This window comes from Sander lucioperca, chromosome 2, assembly GCF_008315115.2.
Source record: "Sander lucioperca isolate FBNREF2018 chromosome 2, SLUC_FBN_1.2, whole genome shotgun sequence".
Classification (NCBI taxonomy): domain Eukaryota; kingdom Metazoa; phylum Chordata; class Actinopteri; order Perciformes; family Percidae; genus Sander; species Sander lucioperca.
The window spans coordinates 41,835,170-41,851,752 of record NC_050174.1 but is presented as its reverse complement, the minus strand read 5'-3'; the positions used below and the strand labels follow the sequence as shown (position 1 = coordinate 41,851,752).

General features: G+C 40.2%; 1 protein-coding gene across 1 annotated transcript in view; it reads right to left on the bottom strand.

Moving 5' to 3' along the window:
* The window catches only part of si:dkeyp-14d3.1 (transmembrane protein 132C), a 184,424-nt gene that overhangs the window by 14,622 nt on the left and 153,219 nt on the right, over positions 1-16,583 (bottom strand). The window contains exons 5-6 of the mRNA XM_031300701.2: positions 14,514-14,657; positions 1,396-1,604 (exon numbers count right to left, since the gene is read on the bottom strand). Of these exons, the coding sequence (XP_031156561.2) occupies positions 1,396-1,604; positions 14,514-14,657 (353 nt within the window). The remainder of the gene's footprint in view (positions 1-1,395; positions 1,605-14,513; positions 14,658-16,583) is intronic.

Below are 16,583 nucleotides of genomic sequence, written 5' to 3'. Positions count from 1 at the left end.
CGAGCTTATGGGCAGTGGACGGATGCCCATTCTCACCTGGTATACTTGCACAGCCACGCCTGTTATCTGCTGATAAACAGAGGCGGGTGTAAGACAGGAAGGAAAAAAGCTCTCTGCTGCCCATCAGCAGCGGTGCCGGTGTCAACAATGACAACACAACTCTGTTGTCCCCGCTGATAAAGGCATACCAGTGCACAGCTGGGGAAGCAACGTCCTGGACAAGCCGTGGCTTTTGTCGAATGCTGTACCTCTGTCACTCAGAAGAGGAGAGCAGGGATAATTAGAGTAGCCACACTGGTGTGTGGACCCCAACGCACCAGTGTGGCTACTCTAATTATCCCTGCTCCCCTCTTATTCTGGAAGTCCGAGTCCAACCTCATCGCATTTCCAGAAGTAATTACTGCAGGTAGGCTGATAGCTGCTCCATCAATTGATGGATTTCAACAGTTGCAGAAGCCCCAGGGGAGAGGTCTGACCTCCAGGCAGCTCTAATAATGTGCTGTTCTACTGACAACTAAAACGCAAAATGGCAGGCCACCTTAAGGTAGTCGTTAATGACTGAAAGATGTATTGCACAGGTCAGCCATTTTGCTATCGGCCAAAGAACTGTCGGCAGGAGACAGGTGGAGTGGTGTTCAGTCACACGTCTCATCATTATCTTATCTCAGGCTACCATGATTGAGATTGAATACATCACCTGGAATAAAGGCCTTTTAAATGAAACTAGTGCTGCTGCAAAAGTAGACAAAGGGCTCTGATCGTGAGCATTTATGGGATGCAGTGGCAAACTGTCGCCCTGGACCTTGGGCCTTCAATAGGACCATGTGGTCCACATGTGGCATTAAACAATCAAACAAAGCAATACAAATAATAGCCAGAGCCCTATGTCACATTGAGGTTCAGCATGTTAAAGGTTTATTATAAGTTTGTTGTTGTTGTGTTGTGTGATGTGCATGGTGGGATGCCAATATGCACATTACTATTGTTGGAGAATGAAAAAACTCAAGTGCATTTTTAAATCTAACTCGGATCCACTCAAATTAAAATTTACAGCATGACCCTGATGCTGTTTCATTGGATAATTGGAAAATGTGCTTGAATTACACAGCTGATGACACAAAACAATTGAAGTGATAAAATGAGCAGAATGTTATGCAAAAAGAAAAACCAAGTAAATGTAAAGTAGAAGCTGAGCCAACTTATATAGTCCGTCCAATTAGTCAAACAAATACCTTCCTATTATTTGTACTTCGCTGGATTAATCTAATTCAGAGAAATTATGTATACGCTACACAATACTTCATCATTGAGTCTGTTAATGAGGAAGATTCATACTGTAGATTAAAAATGTGTGTTAAATACGAGAGCGGAACACAGACGCATGCAGTGCTGTACCTCTGACTGGTGGCCATGATGGGTACCCTCCACCCTTTGATCTGGCTCAGCTCCGTGTCTGACACCTCAATCTGGAGGGGGAGTCGGGGGATCCACACGTTGAGCTCCAGTTGTGCGCCCAGGTACCCGTAGGTGAAGTTCACCATCATCTTCACCTTGCCCTTCATCTCCTTGCCATTCACGAAAACATAGTCGCACCTCTCTGACACCTGCGTGAGAAGAGAGGGAAGGATTAAGAGGGTTGGCATTTAAGTCAAGCTCTTCTGACGGTGTGCACTAGATGACTACACAGTGAATTACACAGTGCAATATACTGTGCGGCATACACTGTAGACCGGGCTCTCCAAGTTGATTATAAGGTTTACACTCCTTAGCTCCCCACTGATGCAGTATTCCTGTAACTACTTTGAACCAGATCAAAGGTCCTGTATCTGCTCCACACTCTGGAAAAGAGGGAGGGAGGCGTGGACATCTTTGAACCTGAGGGAAAACAGGTCGTGGTCTGCTCTTCTATTATAGTTCTGCCTACAGCTAAGAGAGGAACAAATAGATGGAAACTAGTAAGAGGAGAGCAGTCTTGATAAAACCAAACTCAACGCCATCTGTTTCATGAATTGCATTACAAAAGGACTGAGTTTGGAGGATTTGTGCTATCGTAAGACACAACTCTTTGTCGCTTTGGCTCACTTCCTTTGAAGCTGCCCAACACCCAGAGCTTCTTTCTTTACTCAAACCAGCGTTTGATTAATGCCCAGAATCCTCTCTCTCTCTGTCTCTTTAAAAGCCTTATGATATGGCCATGCGAGCACAACAAACACACACACACACACACACACACACACACACACACACACACACACACACACACACACACACACACACACACACACACAGGTTATTAATCAGTATGTCTTAAAAAGAGATACCCTGTTTTTTTCTGGGCATTGATCCCATCATATAGCAGACCACTATGGCTGGAACCAGATGGAATTAGATGGTCTGGGGAAATGTCTTTTTTTCTACTTCCAAGTTATTTCTCCACAGCGAGATAAAACCATAAACAGCCATTAATCATGAAGCTGCGGCAGGATATCCTCTGTGACCAGGAAGAAAACTTTATGTGTGACAGATTCTATAGCTTTGTGTGAGCTCCCACAGTCCCTCCGCTACACATTCACTCTAGTGTGAAGCCAGCAGAGGAGACTTTGTGTGGAAACAAAAAATTTTTATAAACAAAAGCAAATATTTGTAGAGTTGCTGCATTGATTTGACACTCTGTAACCTCATGTGGACTGTGTACTAGAACTAATGGCATTCCTAGAGAACCAGTGTGTGGTATCACATCCAAGACATCGTGTGCAACTCTTTGGGCGCAAACTGTCTATGATGCAAGTATACATATATATATATATATATATATATATATATATATATATATATGGACACACACAGCTTGGTCTCACAGAATTCCGTGAAATAATCCCAAACTGTTAACACCGTATTACGTGGTGGTGGCACAGAATGTGTGAAAATTCCATGTGGCCACCACGGAAAACAATGCCAATGAAAAGTCAGTGAGAAGATGATGTAGCATTAAGAGCGACTACGGTAGTGAGTAGTATGAAAGCCTGAAAATCCGCGTAGGGAGGTTGGTTGGGGTGGTGGATGGGTCAAACAACACAGGACTTTCACCTAGGAGACCGCGTGGCCTGCCGCGTGTCACGTTTCCTAAACTGTCGCTTTCTTCTTTTCCCAACCGTCCCGTTGTTGTCCCGCGACCTTTCCCTTAACTTAAGGGGCCGTGTTCATTTCACGGAATTCTGTGAGATCAGGTTGCAGCAACATGTTAAACTGAAGGTTTGCTTTCATTCCCTCAATATATGCGGAATATTAAAGAGTACTTCCACAGTTCGTCAATAAATCGAGGTGCCTACTCCACTTTGAAAAGCACCAGTTTTTCTCAATTTTAAAGTCAGAAGAAACACCTCGAGTCTCCGTTGGGCGAATTTCTTTCTTTGCTTTTATTTTTCAAGTGGTTGACTGAGATGTGAGGGCCAGTATATTGAAAAAGAAAGAACTTTTTCTTTCCTCTTTTTCAACAATGACATTTGTCCCTTTATAGCATTCTACATTTAGGAGGATGTAAGGCTAATTACTCCCGTCTGCTAATAAACTAGACGTGCTGAGTCACCGTCAGCTACCGCTCACTCAGGGCTGTGTTTGTCTCACATTTAAAATAAAAGGTTTGCTGCTTTTCTTCCATGGGTCCAGTTGTGGTAATAGGAAATGACCAGACATTTAAAACTCTTAATCTTAACATTGCTAATGTTACTTATGTTGTCAAGGAGTTACATACGGAGTCAGAAAGAAGTGTAGCGAGTTCTAAAATCAATGATGGGACCTAACGGCTAACAATGTCTGCCTCCCAGCTAGTTAACTGGCTGTGAAGCTGTTGGAATTAAAGTGAATTATTTTCCCCAAAGATATTACAACAATCAAGTTACCAGTAAAAGGATATTTTCACTCCACTCAATTCCACGCCCCCCCTGCAGAACACTAGATCAGAAAAATAAATAAAACTTCAAGGATATTTACACTTATTTCAAATGCAATTTAGTTTGACTTTACCACTTTGTACCATTTTTAAATAGTACAAAAAAGATTTCCAACCCAATACAAGCTTACAAAAGCAGTGAACTTTATGTTTGAGCACCAGACAAGAATCTCTGGAAACCCCTGTGAGAAAGCTGAAAAGCAAGCTGCAGGACATCCTTCAAGGCTACAGCCAACCATCAGATAACGTCTGTTAAGGACTGCACAAGCCCTGCATTCTCAAGTGGACGCGTGCAGGATCAATGGATATTTGCTCTGTTTATTTCAGCACATAAAGAGTACAGAGCATACATAGCAGTGCCTTGCTCTTGAACTAATGCTGCATGACACTGCAATGTAACAGGGACTGACAGAGTTGCTTAATGAAGCTTTTAAACATTTGGCGTTTCCCTGGCTACAGTCAGTCATGGAGCAGATTGGGCTCCCAGTGTGAGAGTGTGTTTGAACTGATAAAGATGTCAGAGGAGTCCTTGCTCCTTATCAGCCCTCAATTGTTCGGCTCTTTCTTTCTCGCTGCACTCAGTCGGCTGATACTGAAGTGCCTTTGACAGCCCGTTTCGTCTCCGACTTCTCTCACAAGTTGGGGCCCTGCAACCTGTCCGCACAAGCATTAGCTCGCAGGCTAGTCACACACCTGATTGGGCTCCACGTATGGCTCATTGACCATATCTGACAGTGATACTTCTTTCTTTTAACTCCTACTTAAAACACATTTATAGACTTAGATGGTCTTTCTTATCTCTTTTCTGTCCATCCTGTCTGTCTTTTTGCCCTAAAAACTTTTAATTTCATTATTTATTTCATTATTCATTATTTGTTTATTGAATATTGATTTTTTTCTGCCCTTTAAAACTGCCCCATCTTTCCTTTTTCACTATTACAATTATGTGTACATACTGTATGGATATGTGTATTGATTTGATGTGTATACATGTGTATTGATTTGTATGTGCTTTTGTTTCCTCTGTCAAAGCAGTTTGTAAACTATTGTTTTTGAAGGTGCTATACAAATAAAGTTATTATTATTATTATTATTATTAGGGGTCCAATCCCGAGTCTGGAAGAACCCGACGGTAGCAAAAGCTACGCCGTTCGCGCAGCAGGGCTGTGGAACCCTATTGTTTTTCTAAGGATTATTTTCCTCCATATTCATATTATTATTTTTCTTCTCTGCCTAAAACTCCGACTACAGCCTAAACTGTACATGATGAGGGGTTACCATTTTCAGGACTGGTCCAAAACTCCGCAAGGACCTCAGGCAATTGACCCACTTCCACCACTAGGTGGCGCTATAGCAGAAAAAACGGTTTTGACCCTATAACTCCCACACCATACAATGGACATTCAAAAACCATATATCAACGCGTTCCCTGGATCCAGCTGAATCTCCTGATTTCCATTTCCGCCTAGACTTTTATGCGTGAAAAATTGCGATTTATCAAAAACCTACTTTTTCAATCTCCTCCTAGACCGTTCGACCGATTGGCACGAAACTTGACAGGTAGCATCTCCAGATGGACCTGACAAAAAATTATTAAAAGAATTTTTATAGGATAAAAATTGCGCATATTATGCACAAACAAATTTGTGTAGCTAACTATGAAAACACCAACTTTGCCATATCTCGGCCAAAATAAATGCTATCAACGCCAGACTTTAGACTCTTGTTTGCCATGACCCTCTGGAGGTTGCCCACGCATTTTACGAAAATTGGTCACTAGGGGGCGCTACAAGTACAAAAAGTTTATATCTAATGAACGACTCATCCAATTTTTACAAAATTTGATGGGTACCATCTAGGGCCACTCCTGAGGCCAACCCTGGAGTGGGGTACTGAGGGGTCAAAGTGGGCGTGGCCTATGGGACCTAAGTCTAGATTCACCACTTACACTAATGTGAACAACTTTAAATTTACAGGGTAGATGGACAAAAATCAAAAACACCTACCAAAAATTACACATGTAGACCACTAGGTGGCGCTATAATGTTTTTTTGCCTTTAACTCCCACATTACACATCGCACATTAGAAAACCTTACATCCATGTGTTCCTTGAATCAGGCTGAATCACATAATATAGGCCAAGCCCATTTCTGCTTAAAAGTTTTTTTCCGCAATATCATGCAATGTGCAAAACCAACTTTTTCAAACTCGTCCTAGGCCGTGCGACTGATCTGCACGAAACCTGGTATAAAGCATCTACAGATGGACCTGACCAAAAGTTATTTAAATAATTTTGTTGTATGCGCATTTGACGACCAAACAAATTTTCCTAGCTACCTACCACACACATATCATATCATATCTCGGCCAAATTAAATGTTATCAGCAAAGAACTTGAGACAACAACATCCCACTACGATGCTCTGTACCAAATTTGGCGAAGATCAGCATTTGGGGGCGCTATAAGCAACGTTTATTTCTTTTGGCCAATAAGTCAATGCATTTAAATGGGAAATTTGCGATTGCAATATCTCTGCCACAATAAATGTAATCAACACGAAACTTGTGATGCTTGTTCGGCATGCCGTTCTGAGGCTCTGTACCAAATTTGGCGAGGATCGGCCATTAGGGAGCGCTATAATCAACGTAGACGATCGAGATCAATGTTAATAGAATATTTGCAATGGAAATGTACAACAGACCTTGCAGCTCACACTTCTCAATATTTACTGATGTTTACCTCCTACCGTTATGTTTTGGTTTTTGCTTTCACGTGCTCCCCTGGTTTTCTACAATAAACAAACTTCTTAACCCACCTGACAAAGTTTCTACAACCTTCACAATGGACAAATGCAACTCTTTTCTCTCACTTTTTCAATCCAAAATCAACACCATTCATAGGTGCCGATACTGTGGGTGCTCCAGAGCTCGAGCACCCACGGAAAATACTGGGCACCCACGTGTGCCAGACTGCCAGTAGGCTACATTAATTTGAAATTAAACATTGCAGTTGGTGCTAAGTGGAGCATCTGTCATAGTGTGATTGGTTATGTCGGTGGCATTGATTCTTAATTTCCCACGAAGCTGATCACGGTTACGTGTCAGTTAAACTTTTCATCTCCAATCCTATCTGTATTTGTGAGAAGTGGCGCTGTCCTGAGTTGAAAGCCTACTTTACAGCTTTATTATCGAGTTAATAGGCGTGTGTGTTTGTGTCGGCCGCTGTCCATTTCCTAAGGTTCTGAAATGCAAACAATTTTTGACTATTTTTTTATTTTTTTTTTAAAGGACATGCGCCTGTGAGCACCCACGGAGGAAAACATAAATCGGCCCCTATGACACCATTTACGACAACTTGACCACCTCCCCTACTCCTTCAACCACCACACCTGCCTCCCCGCCTCCACCCTCTCAGTCACTCTCTCATTGCTCTCTGCTGTTCCCTGTGGTCAGGGGGGTTAAGAAGTTTGTTTATTGTAGAGAATTGTTAAAGGTAGTCTGTATATGCATGGAGATGAACTGTTAACCACTATATTTGCAACGGCAATGTACCGCAGACCTTGCGGCTCACACCTCTCGACATTTACTGACGTTTGCCTCCCCACCGCCAGGCTTTGGGTTCCGCTTTCCCGCGCTCCCCAGGGTGTCGGGTGTGACTGGCATCGGTGGCTTGGACCCCGTCATAACTGCTTGCATTTCTAATTATTATTATTATTAGTATTATTATTATTAAATGGATGATTAATAAAATGGATGTGTTGCTAACAAATACGTTTATCCTAGTCTTTTGTTGGCCACATTCACAAAAAGTGGTAAGGAGTCTGTCTGCCGTTATTTATAGTAAAGAGCATGTTAATAACTTTAGGATTTATTAACATCCACTTCTGCTAAAGTATGTCCCATGACAGGCAAATAAACTGCCTGCTGGCCTTTCTTTGATCCATTCCCAAACAATCAAAGAAGAAACAATTATGGCAAACATTACAACTGACACCCAGCCTTCCCAACACATTACACCTTCCTGCTGTGCTGTATGATTGGCCGAAATAGCTCCAAATCAATATGTATGTTGCGGCAGACTGAGAGTAAGACTGTCTCTGTGAATTACACACTCTCCATCATTCTGATTCACAAAGTATCATAAACGTCCAGGAGGATCCCCTGCCACATTAATCAGATGCATTAGGCAGCTAACGGGAGAATACTTACAGATGACATTAAGGCTGTCTCTGGATCTAGCCCAGGAAATTAACAACTCACCAGACAGATACAATCCACAGCAGATATGAGCGATGGGAGTAGCGAGCAGGAAGGTGGGGTGAGCCTGTCTCGTGCTTGTGCACAGAGTTGGCTTGACAGAAGCAATTAAGCCGATCAGACTCCTCTGCATAAGCTACAGCACCCACTTCAATGCAAGGGGAAGGTCTATACATATTCTAACAGCCATGCTCCGTGGAAGCAGCGGTTAGAAGAGACTGCTCATTGCAGGACCTTGAGTAAGTTCAACTAATAAGGAGATGGAAGATTTGCTCTGTGTGTGTGTGTGTGTGTGTGTGTGTGTGTGTGTGTGTGTCAGAGATGGGGACTTGCTTGCGACTTGACCCAAAAGACTTCAGACTTGACTCGGACTTGAGCTTCGAGACTCGTCAACAACCTGTTTTCATGCAATTATTGCTTTTTAAATCTAATAATTTTCTTTTATTGGCGCATATACATTGGGGAAACGTATGACGAGCTGCATGTCCCCTGCCCTTTGCCATAATGTGCAACGTAACGCATGCAAAATGCCTGTGTGCGCGCACTCACATATCAAAAAATTGATGGCGACACCAAGTCCACCTGGAGTTTTTCCTTTTGTCATTAGTTTTGCTTTCAATAACTTTGTACACAGTGGCAGTAAGCTAACAGCTACATGCAAGGTGTGTGGCACCAAGATAAATGATGCCGGATCAACAACGTCGAACTTCATCAGGCATCTCAAAACGCACCCAGATAGGTCAGTCACTTGCTAATGTGAAAGAGATGTTACATTTAGCATATATCGTCACAGGTAACAAGCTAACCATCGCAAACTGTCGTGCTAATGCTGGGCACAGGCAAATTGTATCGTTATAGTTGTATCCATATGATGTGACAGACTTAGGTTAATATTTCACCAGGTTGTTGTTAAATAGCAATATGGAAAGTATCAGTTTTCACATGTTTGCACCATGGTTGGTGTATTAACTTTCAATATAGATGTTTCCCTCAAACTTTGAACACTGAAAAATGTAATGCATGATGAGGTTGGGCTTTACAGCCAGTTAGTAACACAGACAAACATGTATTCTTTGGTGCAGATACCAGAATGTTGAAAAATACAGTTATGAAATTGAAACAGAGTTCTTAATTTGTGTTTCTTCAGATTGCATTGCAGTAGACCCCATAAAGTTATCCTACAACTGATTTTGATACTGTACTGTATAGATGGTAGCTACAGGACATGCTTTGAATTCATAAGATTTAACAATACAGTGTTAGGGACAGATCAGATGGCCAGAGACTTGAGACTTGACTTGGACTCGTGGCAAAAGACTTGAGACTTGACTTGAACTTGCCCCTCAAAGACTTGACACTTGACTTGGACTCAAGCTCAAAGACTTGAGACTCGACTTGGAGTTCCAAAAAATGACTTGTGAACATCTCTGGTGTATGTGTATGTGTGTGTGTGTGTGTACAACAAAAAGTCCCGGGAGTCAAAGGTAAATTTTAAAGCATTTGCTTTATGTCAGAAAAGCATGAAGTGTGAATGTTTTGACCTTTCTTTCTTAGAGAACCAGACAGAAGAAACAATGTGTTTAAAATTCATATTTAACTCACAGAATTTAAAACCTGCAATAACACAACATTGACTTATTGTCATCTTTTAAGTCAATATGGTGATGTTGTTAGCTAACAGTTGCCTATTTACACATCCAGCAGATACAGAGCAACATAATCTTTTATTTGGAGTCATGTTTCAGTCAACATGGCAGAAGGAAGTTCAATATTCATTCTCTTTGAGCTCTATTTTTGGTTATATGGTTATGGTTGACAATATATGTGTTTGCCTTGTGTCTTTGTCCATTTTGACTCTGATTAAGACACAGTAGTGTTGAAACGTTGGTCTGTTTGCACTATTAAAGGCTGAAAATCAATCTGTGTGCTTCAAACGTTTTTTCCCCCTTGGAAATTTGCTGTCCTCGAGCTGATATGAGGTGACCTGATTCAGCTGCATACTGCTGGAAGATTAGATTAGATCAAATCAGATTATTAAATGTATTTACATCAGAGACCATGTACAAAAATACATTAATCTCAATAAACAAAAAAAATGCATTGTACCAGATCTAACTAATAGCTAATTTCCATCTGTAGTCCTTGGGCAGGTTTAATAAATAAAACAGAGTGAAACCTATCATCTCTACTGCAAATGGACCAACAACCTATAGATGCCCACACAGTCGTACACACACACACACACACACACACACACACACACACACACACACACACACACACACACACACACACACACACACACACACACACACACACACACACACACACACACACACAAAATAGAACTTCACAGGAATAAATTCAAATATCAAAATATTACAAACATATGTTTATCCAAAGTTAGATACAGTAAACAGGTCGTCAAAATGTCAAACCAATGGTGACAAGAATCGCTTAAAATCAATTTTTTAAATGCATGGAGAGCCCCTTTTTAACTGGAAATATCTGGTCTAAAATGTTCTGTTTATCACTTTGCTACTAATTTCAGAACCTTGATGTAATTTTTCAAAACTCTAGACACAAAACTCAAAACGGTCAACACAGGCTATCCAATGTTCTAAATTATATATATATATATATATATATATCATCAGTAACGAGTTGGCAGAATCGGACAAGCAATTCTAAGGGCCTGCATGCATACAGTGCAGTACTGGTAAATAGTCTTAAAGGTGGTACATGGGACCATAGAAACAGTGTCTGATAAACAGTAGTACATTACAGTAAAGAATGATGATGAAATATTACATCCATAGATTATGTAGTCTAATTGGTTCATGCTCCACACTAATTGGTGACAATGAATCTCGTTATCTTGAAACTTTCATGATCTAAACATGGAATATTGTTTGTCTGTTTCCATACAACTATGCATTAAGAGTAATGCAACAGTTACTTATCATTTTGAGTAGTTGTATCGATTGATAGTTAGATCATTGTAATGAAATGAATAGACAATCATCTGAAATGTAATGTGTGAATTGCTTTTTGAAATAGTAGTACTTTGATGTTAAGTTGTGTCATATTGAACAGGTGATCTTTGTTAAATGAACAAATGATCTTTGGTTTATGTGTATTGTATCCAAGCAATTGAAAAAGTGTTAGAGTTTTGAAAAATGACATCAAGGTTCTGAAATTAGTGCCAAAGTGATTGTAAAAAAAACTGTAGCTAGTTAGTGTGGTGTAATCGGGTTTTATTATGAAGGGCCCAACAGGAAGTACCGGAACTAGTGGGTGCTCGGGGGTTAGGTAAATGGAGGTGTTTTTTTTATGTGGAATGACGCATTAATAAATGCTGTTCAGTTGCTCTACAATGTGTCGCTTGAATCTATGCCCAATATCACGACAGTTAGCTAGTGGCTAACATTGTCTGTTTGCTGTTTGATGCTGGGCAGGTGGAGGGCCGTGGGGTTTATTATTTATCAGCATTCAAAAAAAAAAAAACAACACTGATAAAAGTGGTAAGAGAGAACTAAAACCTAAATGACAGAATAGGTTAATTTCCAATAGCTGACTTTAAACGTTAATGTTGTGACACAGAACTTGTTAAGTTTAGGCAACAAAAATACTTAGTTAGGGTTAGTAAAACATCTGGGATTGGCCTAAAATGAGTCACGTTAAACTACTAAAATGAGGACGTAACGAGAAGTCATTGACTTATGGTTTCACAATGGGACACAAACTCACACACACACACACACACACACACAGCCATGTGATCCATTGTTAATATAAAGATATTGATTATAGCTGCTTTAAGTCTTTAAAAATGTCCTTACTGTAAGCTGTATGTAAAATTAGCAGTGACGTTAAATCACCTGTTTCATGTAACGTTATTCTAAGGTACAGATGTCATGATCTGGATTTTTCCTCAGCGGTGGTTAGCGGTGGTTAGCGATGTTAGCTAGCAAATAGCCCACTGACGGCGACGTTATTGTTTCGTATTTTGGCAAAACGTTTAATAATGACAGTTCATAGTGAGTGAAAATGTGATCTGAGATGCACATTGCAAAATGTGTTATGTACCTGGAATTGTTCTTAAGCTACTTATTTAAAACAATTAAAAAATGTATACAGGATATAAAATCCTCTATTCCAGACTCAAACAACACAAAAATGATACAAACAAATTTGAAGCACATTGATTTCATGAATCACATTCATTTCATGATTAAAAATCACTTACATTTCATAAATAAATTACAAAACAAGCTTTAAGCTATGTGTGAAATCTGTAAAGCTGAACAGAATCACAGTAGTGAAACAGATTGCATTCTGATCCAAAGACTTTCTGTCAGAGAAAGGACACTAACATTATCCTGGAATGTAATTGTAAGACATATGATGCAGAAATGACTACACATAAAGCAAACTGTTGCTTTGAACCTGGCTTTATGCCTTGGCCCTATACTGAACTTTCCCAACTACTAATCCAGAAATATCAACATGCACATGCAAAATAATGGAGGCAGAACCTTATTTCAGCCTATAAATGTCAGACAAAATTAGTTTGAACAAGACAAATCCCCAAAGAGGTTTAAAGAAAAAGCATGTGACCTGAGGTATTTATTTCAAATTCACTTTATTTATAGGACCACCAGTGAGTAGACGCATCATTTAATGTGCACAGTGATTAATTATTCAGGTTTAATGTCATTCTGTGTTTACTTCTCGCTAATTCCCCCAGTCAAAATCAGATGAATTAGTCATGTTTACATATGTGATTGCAGGCTATGATTAGAGAAAAACTTCCCTGAGTGAGCAGCAGTGAGCATGCAGGATGAATGCTTTGACCTCGAGATCTTAGCGGGAGAGCTATGGCTTTATTTTTTATTTTATTTTTTTGACTGCAAATTTAATTTCCCTCCGGAACTTAACCATCCCTAGCTCACGCATCAGACATGATGAAGTGGATCGATGTGTCAAGATGTCCTCTATTTTAGTTTTTGATTTTGTTTCACTATTGCTCTTTGGTGTACATTACTTTAGTTTGATTTGCTGCATTCTCCTCTGATGTTGACAGGTTCAAACTGGAAACAGGATTGGAAGGAGCCATCGGCACAGCAGGGTGCTGTTTCTACACCGAGCAACATCACCGCCACTTAGAAACAGACCAAAGACAGATTTTCTTGGTATCTCATTGAATCTTTCTATAGATTATTAAGGAGTCATTGGGATTGTGTTGGAGAGCAAAGGTCTCAACTTTATAACACTGTAAGGGACTTTTGACTCTGTTGTGCTTTGTGCCCTGGGTTTGAAAGGGGCTCTAAAAATAAAGGAGCAACCTGCCAGCAGTCACTGCACATCAAACACACACTTTCATGTTGTTTGGTGCTGTTTGTTTATCCTTTCTGAAGGATTTATATAGACGTGCTAAACATAGACAATCGTCTCATCTGTCGCATTTTTAATACCAGTATTGCTTTCACATAAGTTCTTATGCAGTGTCTGTAAAACAATACCTGCATAGTGTCAGTCATTAAATGCACATATCTGTTTGTTTTTCAGTTCAATTTGATATTAACTAGGTATTGCAATTAATATTGCTCTAATAAACAGGATGGACTTGCAAACTGCCAGCAGTCTATTATGGTAAAGTGACTACACACATTTGTATGTATTTTAATGAATTAAATGTGAATTAATCTAATATATTAGGCAGTCAAATGAATATAATTTAACCAAATTTCCCAAAAAATCTGCAAAAGAAATTGCAAATTAACATGCATTCCCATTGGTGATGAAAATGTTTGGCTGCCATTAAACCATTGCTGAAGAAGTGGACACAACGCGATGACGAGCAGCAGTCAAACTTCAAATGGTGGAAACCTCGTAAAAAACATGATGGTATTTGTTTCATGTAGTCATTTGAGGAAAGTTACTGTACAGCCTCCTCATCACTCAACACGGATCTGATGTTTTCGCCTGCTGCTTTGTTTCGTCTCTTCAGTAAAGCCTAAGTGGACGTTTAAGTCACACGCTTCATGTACGTCTTGATTTACCCTCTAAATCGGCTTCCATTGCACTTTGTCGCAATTTTCTGCATATCAACCGGAAGTTACGAATGTAACTACGGTTCTATGAATCCTGGATGACCGCCAGAGGCAGTGTTAAGCACTGCCTCTGGCGGTCAGTAAGGATGAAATAGAATCAGGTTTTTCTATGCTGAAAATGTGCATACAAACAGTTGGATAGAAACTTACAGAGGCTTTGTTTCTCTTTCAAAAATGTAATCTTACTGACCTTGACCACATCTTCGTCTGTCGAGCGACACTTGACTGCTTCGGAGACATCAGTGACGGAGGCATCTATTCCAATGGTCACTACCTTTACTGGGACAGCCACTGTCTTCCCAGTCAGCACGGCGGTGTTCAAAATCTCAGAGTCCTAGAGACAGAAAGAGAGAGAGAGAGAGAGAGAGAGAGAGAGAGAGAGAGAGAGAGAGAGAGAGAGAGAGAGAGAGATGAGCACAGCAAAGGTCTCTAATCCAGCCAATAACAGCCGATCTGGCTCAGAAAAAAATAGTAAAAGTGCAAGTAACAAGTAGTATTGAAAATGGCCTAAAGAGGCTTTGCACAATCAGCGCTCAATTAGTGATTATTGGCTAAAGCGCTGTGAAATCAGAACCACTGTTGCGTGGACAGCTAATGACAGCAGCTGATAGGCACATTGTACGGGGCACAGTGTTACAACAGCAAAAAGAACGTGTTTTATTTCAATTCAATTGTGACACTGTACACCTTTGGTCTTTCTTTACTTTTAAAGGTGCAACATGAAGCATTTATTTTGTCAGTCCGGTTTGTAGCACCTTTGAAAACTCCTCAAAATGTTTTTCTTTTACCATTGTCACATCACATTTTCTCAATATGTTCAGGGTGAGTGCATTAACTTTGCAAAAATTCCAATTCCATTCTAAGCTAAATGCTAAATATAATAATAACCATTAACTATTTGGGGGTTATTGTATTTATTGGGAGTGTAATTATCGGGATAAATACAGAACCTTCTCCTTACCGCCACGCTCTTCAGCGAGCTAATTAATGAAAGTAATTAGCATTACATTATGGTTGGCTAGTCAGCACAATTACAGATCGGCAGATAACATTTTGATTTTTACTTGATCATCAACAGGGGACAAATTGAATGCTTAAAGAATTACATTTCATGCGTGGATATTATTCACCCCCTATTACATTCCGCATTTTTCCATGAATCATTTGCTTCTCTGCCCAGACGCATCGTCAGTAAAATATGAAGTCACTGAGTGTTTCTGTTGCCGGCCCGGGTCGGTCCAGCTTTTATTCATACAGTGCTGGATCCACAGCAATTTGAAGGCACTCTCTGCAGTCTCCGTGGTGACTGTGATTACCCTCCTCTTGTGCATGTGTAATTGCCTGGTGAGAGTCCTACATCTCCAACTGCCTTGTTTGGAATTCATAGTGAATGCCATTTCTACCTTCAGTATGCTTGGCCTCTTTTCCTCAATGTGAAACCTCTACAGTTCGAGCAAACCATATGCCCTGAAGCAGAGATCTATCCGACCACAGGGAAGTTGGATGGGCCGAAGAGGACATCGTAGATTCAGGGTCATAAATATCAGGGTTTTCTGCAGGTTTCACCAAGTCAAATTAAAGACTTTTAAGCCCCTTTTAAGCACTCCATGGTTCATAGGGATTAAATATCTCTGTTTTTCTAGGTGCCTGGCTGTCTGCCTTCTATTGATATTTATACTGAATCAATAAAAGACATTAGTTTACAATTTCACGATTACTTAACCATGAATTACAGTCAAAAGCAGAGACAGCTACAGCACTCTTTGCACAGACATTATAATAATAAGGTAAACCGTAAAATATGTAGTTACTGTATTTTGTATTGTTGTACTGTATTTTGACAGAATAATACAATGTATTCAATGTATGGTATAAAATTGATGGCGAGACTTCTCTGAGTCCTGTGTAAATTAGTATTTAAGCCTACTGGCCAGTCAGACTTAACTGGGCTCTATTAGTGAAGGACCTCAGTGGTACTCTACACAGCCTGGGTTCTTTAAGTTCTATAGTACAGCTTCATCACTCCAACCATAAATCTTAACCTTTCATTACACACACACGCACACACACACACACACACACACACACACACACACACACACACACACACACACACACACACACACACACACACACACACACACACACACACACGCACACACTTCTATTGTCACAGACGATAATTGAGGCCAATTAAGATAAGTTTGAGGTAACTTTCTCTCTGAAGTCACACATGCACATTGGATTGAAAAAGTTGCTC